Source organism: Pecten maximus, chromosome 13, assembly GCF_902652985.1.
Source record: "Pecten maximus chromosome 13, xPecMax1.1, whole genome shotgun sequence".
NCBI classification, from domain to species: Eukaryota; Metazoa; Mollusca; class Bivalvia; order Pectinida; family Pectinidae; genus Pecten; species Pecten maximus.
In genome coordinates this window covers 3,430,642-3,438,397 of record NC_047027.1, presented here as the reverse complement: position 1 = coordinate 3,438,397, position 7,756 = coordinate 3,430,642, and the positions used below count along the sequence as shown (strand labels likewise).

The window sequence follows — 7,756 nt, the reverse complement described above, 5'->3', positions numbered from 1 at the left end:
AAAAGATCAATCCTACATGGAACCTGTAAAGATCATTCAATGGTGAGCACCAAAATCCCTCTGGGATCTTGTTTTATATTGGTTTAAATTTGTTCACCAGATAACTGCCATTGTGAAGACAATAATTTGTTCCGTTTGCAAACTAATGTGAACAAAATTCAAAACAAGTCACGTGATGTAATTTATTTACATTAATTTGGGAAAGGGTCAAAGTTCATTACTTGTGATGGACCAAAACAATTTCACAAACACAAAAGATACAACATTTTAATTCCAAGCACTTTTATTCCAAAAACAAAGACATCTTTGTAATAAACTAAAACAGGTGAGATTCAAAGTAAATCATGTTGTAAACAGGAGATTCTTAATCAGAAAGCTGCAGGATAAAGGTTGACAATTAAATTGCGTTAAATGATTTATAAAGAGAAGAATTTTATTCCCAACACTAACATGAGATTCACACAAGGACATATATATATACAGTATCACATGACTGTTGTGTCATTACAGTATCACATGACTGTTGTGTCATTACAGTATCACGTGACTGTTGTGTCATTACAGTATCACGTGACTGTTGTGTCATTACAGTATCACATGACTTGTGTCATTACAGTATCACGTGACTGTTGTGTCATTACAGTATCACATGACTGTTCTGTCATTACAGTATCACGTGACTTGTGTCATTACAGTATCACGTGACTGTTGTGTCATTACAGTATCACATGACTTGTGTCATTACAGTATCACGTGACTGTTGTGTCGTTACAGATCACTACTGTGCATACAGTATCACGTGACTGTTGCGTCATTACAGTATCACGTGACTGTTGTCATTACAGTATCACGTGACTGTTGTGTCATTACAGTATCACGTGACTGTTCTGTCATTACAGTATCACATGACTGTTGTGTCATTACAGTATCACGTGACTGTTGTGTCAGTATTTCGTGACTGTTGTGCCATTACAGTATCACATGACTGTTGTGTCATTACAGTATCACGTGACTGTTGTGTCATTACAGTATCACATGACTTGTGTCATTACAGTATCACGTGACTGTTGTGTCATTACAGTATCACATGACTGTTCTGTCATTACAGTATCACGTGACTGTTGTGTCATTACAGTATCACGTGACTGTTGTGTCATTACAGTATCACGTGACTGTTGTCATTACAGTATCACGTGACTGTTGTGTCATTACAGTATCACGTGACTGTTCTGTCATTACAGTATCACGTGACTGTTGTGTCATTACAGTATCACGTGACTGTTGTGTCATTACAGTATCACATGACTATTCTGTCATTACAGTATCACGTGACTGTTGTGTCAGTATCACGTGACTGTTGTGTCAGTATTTCGTGACTGTTGTGCCATTACAGTATCACGTGACTGTTGTCATTACAGTTGCAGATAACTTTTGTTGCCTCATATAAACATCAAATATTGTATTTAACAAAAAACGACTTCAAAATTAAATTACTGATAATAAAACAAGATGCATGTAAAGCACTTTGAAAATCGGAACAAAAAGAAACAAACGCACTAAAAAAATCAGTTAAGATCAAAATGTCATAACCATGCCAAGGTGTTATTAAATTTCTGACAAGTCTAAAAGCATGGAACAGCTATATAATGTTCCTACCATCACCAATGAGTGCTAGAAGGATGGAACAGCTGTATAATGTCCCAACCATCACTAACGAGTTCTTAAAGGATGAAACAGTTGTTATGATGTCCCAAACAAGTCCTAGAAGGAAGGAACAGCTATGACTCATTTTGGCTCTAGTTATCAGTTGTATTAAAAGTTCCGAATAACTTTTGTGTCCTTCAACAGTATGTTTGATAATTTACAACTATTTTATATGTAGTATCCACAAGCGATTTACCATTAAACCCTCTAAATAGCTAGAAACAACAAAAGAGCCAGGTATGTTTTATGTGATATAGTAGGATCACTGCCTCCTAACAATGCTCATTTCCTATTATTTTACAATGACAATGGTATACATTAAAAGAGCACAAACCCGTCTGAAGATAGACGTTTGACATGAGAACAGAGAGTAAGGTATGTCATGTGACCAGACACTAAGATATCTGATGTGTCTAGACATTAAAGTATGCCATGTGACTGAAAAGAAATGTTTGTCATGTTACTGAAAAGAAACGTTTGTCATGTGACTGGAAAGAAACACTTATCATGTGACCAGACAAGAATGTCACAGACAAATGTTTTGCATGTAACCGGACAGTAAACTATGTCATGCAACCAAAAAGAAATGTTGTCACATGACCAGACACTAACATCGGTCATGTGACCAGGCATGAACATTGTCATGGGAATGGACAGTAAAATATGTCACATGATTGCACAAACATTTGTCATGTGACTTGACTAATATTTTCATGTCTAAACATTATTAACACCAGGAAGTATGAACTGATTAGACCTTCTAATGTACATAAATATTCATATATACAATATCCAAGATATGGTCACCGGTGATCAAATCGACCCGAATACACAAATGTTTACTTTCTTACGGAAAATATATTTGCAAGATATTTGCACAAAGTGCTGATGGTATTGTGACTAACTGATTAGAGATTCCATAGTTATAAACTTGGCGACTCACACCGGGTAAACAACACATTTCTAACCCTAATGACCTTTATAGTGTTGATGTTAAGAACTTATAACTACGGACATAGATCTGTTAAAACACCAGGGTCCTGTAATGTTGTGAAATAAACACCAAAAGCTGAACTCTCTGATTTAACTCCACCTCCACATTCTACCTTTACTCTCCATTGTACATAACCACAGAGTAACATATTTATCAGACAATAAACCCATGTTAGCGTATTTATCAGATAACAAACCCATGTTACCGTATTTATCAGACAATAAACCCATGTTACCGTATTTATCAGATAATAAACCCATGTTACAGTATTTACCAGATAATAAACCCATGTTACCGTATTTATCAGATAATAAACCCATGTTACCGTATTTATCAGACAACAAACCCATGTTACCGTATTTATCAGACAACAAACCCATGTTACCGTATTTATCAGACAACAAACCCATGTTACCGTATTTATCAGACAATAAACCCATGTTACCGTATTTATCAGAAACTAAACCATGTTACCGTATTTATCAGATAACAAACCCATGTTACCGTATTTATCAGATAACAAACCCATGTTACCGTATTTATCAGATAACAAACCCATGCTATCTTATTTATCAGACAATAAACCCATGTTACCATATTTACCAGATAACAAACTCATGTTACCGTATTTATCAGACAATAAACCCATTTTACCGTATTTATCAGAAACTAAACCCATGTTACCGTATTTATCAAATAACAAACCCATGTTACTGTATTTATCAAATAACAAACCCATGTTACCGTATTTATCAAATAACAAACCCATGTTACCGTATTTATCAAATAACAAACCCATGTTACCGTATTTATCAGATAATAAACCCATGTTACCGTATTTATCAGAAACTAAACCCATGTTACCGTATTTATCAGACAATAAACCCATGTTACCGTATTTATCAGATAATAAACCCATGTTACCGTATTTATCAGATAATAAACCCATGTTATCTTATTTATCAGATAACAAACCCATGTTATCTTATTTATCAGATAATAAACCAACATTACCGTATTTACCAGACAATAAACCCATGTCTATAAATAAATCCGCCTGATACTCAGTAAGATTGTCATTTCATTGTTCTATACAGTAAACCCACACGCTGACTTTGAGTCAGAGTTCGTGTGTTGGTCCTCAACAAGGGATACATTAGGCATCGGCTATACAACATACCTATATTGTAAGATTCCATTAATATTTTAACTACATTTTAAGCACTTTAAGTATCAATTGCTTATTTCCTGAATATAAAGTACATTAAATACCAACAATACACACAACCTGTTCCACCTTCACAAAGAGATAACAAGGAGGGGACCCAGTCTGGAAATAATTAACTAATTGTCTGGAAAATTGACATAAGCCACCATTTGCATTGTTGCAAAAAATTACTATGGTCTTCCATGCTAACTTTCTCAATATTTAGACTTTTTGAGGAAAACATGTAATTTTTCAAAAAATGTTATTTCCAAAAATAAGGACTAAAAAATGCCACAATTCTTTGTAAATGTTATTGGTTACAGGGAGAATCCTATTTTGATGGAGAAACTTTAACTACAATCAAAAAATTTATTTTGGGGAGCATTTTTTATTTCACCAAAATATGGAAATTTGAAAACCAACATACATGTACCTGTGATTACATTTAATATATAACCGCTTACAGGGGGGATAACTCTTATGAGCTGAAATGTAGGTCTGACATTCAACTGGAAATCTTTTTCTCTGGAGATAACATTTTATTAGAGTTTCTTAACCCATTAAGGTTGGAATTAATTAGTAATTGCTTTGGTGATTGGAACCTCTTTACAACTTTATATATATATATATACCTTGTATATCTATGATCTCTTATTTATGTTATTATAGTAATGGCTTACAAAATTAATATAAAGCAGTAGCTAAATTTTCCTTGTTCCCAGAAATACAGTACACCACTATTTACTTGATAATTATAGTTATTTTTCAACAGGTATGGAGCGTAATAAATGGACGAGTCACACCCTCCAGATTATACGTCATTTCTAAAATGACTTGTGCCGTTCTATATCTCTATGTTTCCTGGGTTTGTTGCTTAGTGATGAAGTTCAAAAGGTCAATCCGGGTTGCTATGCCGAAAATCATCTGCTTCTTGGACATTTTACTTGGCCCTTCATCTGTTAATAAAAAAAAATGACCCATTATCAGACATCGCCATAGAAACTATCAATGACATTCATGTTAGTAAAGATTTGGATTTCTACTGTGAAATGTGTCTTATACCCCACAGGTTATGCTGACAGAAATAGCTGAGGACTTTTCATAAAATTTTGTGATTCTCAAGAGGAGATTTAAATCAACTACCGAAGAATTAGAGATTCTCAAGAGATCTAAATCAACTATGAAAGGTTTTGTGACTCTCAAGAGATCTAAATCAACTATCGAAGGTTTTGTGATTTTCAAGAGATCTTAATCAACTATTGAAGGTTTTATGATTCTCAAGAGATCTTAGCCAACTATCGACAGATTTTGATTCTGAGGAGATCTTAGTCAACTGTCGAAGGTTTATGATTCTCAAGAGATCTAAATCAAGTACTGAAGGTTTGTGATTCTCAAGAGATCGAAATCAATTCTGGAAGGTGTTGGGATTTTCAAGAGATCTAAATCAACTGTGGAATGTTTTGTGACTCCCAAGAGATCTAAAACAACTCTGGAATATTTTGTGATTTTCAAGATATCTAAATCAACTCTGAAAGTTTTTGTGATTTTCAAGAGATCTAAATCAACTATTAATTAAAGGTTTTGTGATTTTCAAGAGATCTAAATTAACTATTAAAGGTTCTGTGATTTTCAAGAGATCTAAATCAACTATTTAAGGTTCTGTGATTTTCAAGAGATCTAAATCAACTACCGAAGGTTTTGTGATTTTTAAAAGTTTTTGGATGATAATTGATGTTTTGGAGATCTATCAAGTACTACTGAATGGTAAGAGACTTTGCAGAGTTCTGTTATAAACCCTGAAAGTATACAGGATTTCGAGGAGATCTGTTGCAGTTATGGAAGCACTAGGGCTTGTGATATTAAGACAAAAATATATGTATTATGTGGAAATTGTTGTCAATTATGGTGGGAATCTAGGAAGTAGTTGTAGGAATCTAGGAAGTAGTTGTGGGAATCTAGGAAATAGTGGTGGGAATCTAGGAAGTAGTGGTGGGAATCTAGGAAGTGGTTTGTGGGAATCTAGGAAGTGGTTGTGGGAATCTAGGAAGTGGTGGTGGGAATCTAGGAAGTAGTGGTGGGAATCTAGGAAGTGGTTGTGGGAATCTAGGAAGTAGTGATGGGAATCTAGGAAGTAGTGGTGGGAATCTAGGAAGTGGTGGTGGAAATCTAGGAAGTGGTGGTGGGAATCTAGGAAGTGGTGGTGGGAATCTAGGAAGCAGTGGTGGGAATCTAGGAAGCAGTGGTGGGAATCTAGGAAGTAGTTGTGGGAATCTAGGAAATAGTGGTGGGAATCTAGGAAGTGGTGGTGAGAATCTAGGAAGCAGTGGTGGGAATCTAGGAAGTAGTTGTGGGAATCTAGGAAATAGTGGTGGGAATCTAGGAAGTGGTGATGGGAATCTAGGAAGTAGTGGTGGGAATCTAGGAAATAGTGGTGGGAATCTAGGAAGTAGTGGTGGGAATCTAGGAAGTAGTGGTGGGAATCTTGGAAGTAGTGGTGGGAATCTAGGAAGTGGTGATGGGAATCTAGGAAGTAGTGATGGGAATCTAGTTAGTAGTGGTGGGAATCTAGGAAGTAGTTGTGGGAATCTAGGAAGTAGTGGTGGGAATCTAGGAAGTAGTGATGGGAATCTAGGAAGTGGTGATGGGAATCTAGGAAGTAGTGGTGGGAATCTAGGAAGTAGTGGTGGGAATCTAGGAAGTAGTGGTGGGAATCTAGGAAGTAGTTGTGGGAATCTAGGAAGTAGTGGTGGGAATCTAGGAAGTAGTTGTGGGAATCTAGGAAGTAGTGGTGGGAATCTAGGAAGTAGTGATGGGAATCTAGGAAGTGGTGATGGGAATCTAGGAAGTAGTGGTGGGAATCTAGGAAGTAGTTGTAGGAATCTAGGAAGTAGTGGTGTAATTTGGACGTACTGATAAAACAGAAGATTTCTACTTACACTGGCGCTGGTCGTGGACTACAAGGACGAAGTGATCAGTGTCCAACATCCGGGACAGCTGACCGAGGGAGATGTCCATCTTCACCTGAAAAACAGAGTTATCAGTCATATTTACCATGACTTCCTTGCTACAGGATATTTTACTCTAGAGACAGGATATGAAAAAATATGGGTAACTAGGTGACTATGTAATAAATACATTTACTTAATGAAAAACTTGTTTATAGAGGAATCCACTTGTTTCCATGTTTTTTCCAGGTGAACTATGCAAATAAGCGGAGTATGTAAATAGGTGGAGTTGGGGTTTGGCTCCTAATCCTAGATGTACATGCCAACATAACCAGTCAAACAGAACATGATCAAAATTGATTAGTTAGTAGTTTAAAATTGAAATCACATTTTATAGAAACATAGATCACCACATTTTTTGAAAATAACTCCCCAAAAATGCATCTATTTTCAAAACTTCCATATGCAAATAAGCAGAATTCAGATAGTTTCTGGGTGTAAATTGGTTCAGACCGCGGGTACTAGTTTCTGGTACATTCTTTCAGACCGCGAGTACTAGTTTCAGATAGTTTCTGGTACATTGGTTTAGTTCCAGAGTACTAGTTTCTGGTACAATGGTTCAGGTCAAGGGTACTAGTTTCTGGTACATTGGTTCAGAACGTGGGTACTTATAGTTTCTGGTACATTAGTTCTAAGAGTTTTGACACCTACCTTCTTGAATTGCTTGTACATCACTTGAGATATAGGTTCAGCAGGTTTGACCTTTGACTTGACGACCTGTGCCATCATGTTACCAACGGTTACCATCCCCATGATATCGCTGAAGGTAAATAAGATGACATTTTAGACAGGTTGCTTTATTTTTGTTTAATTTTTAAGGTGTCACTAAGAAATTTAATCAAAAAT

General features: G+C 35.9%; 1 protein-coding gene across 3 annotated transcripts in view; it reads right to left on the bottom strand.

Moving 5' to 3' along the window:
• Nucleotides 1-810: 810 nt before the first annotated feature.
• LOC117340170 (cystathionine beta-synthase-like) overlaps nt 811-7,756 on the bottom strand; it is a 33,538-nt gene continuing 26,592 nt past the window's right edge. For all 3 annotated transcript variants that reach the window (XM_033901930.1, XM_033901931.1, XM_033901932.1), the window contains 3 exons: nt 7,562-7,670; nt 6,842-6,926; nt 811-4,861 (listed from right to left, as the gene is read on the bottom strand). In XM_033901930.1, coding sequence (XP_033757821.1) covers nt 4,758-4,861; nt 6,842-6,926; nt 7,562-7,670 — 298 coding nt within the window. In that variant the 3' untranslated portion in view covers nt 811-4,757. The remainder of the gene's footprint in view (nt 4,862-6,841; nt 6,927-7,561; nt 7,671-7,756) is intronic.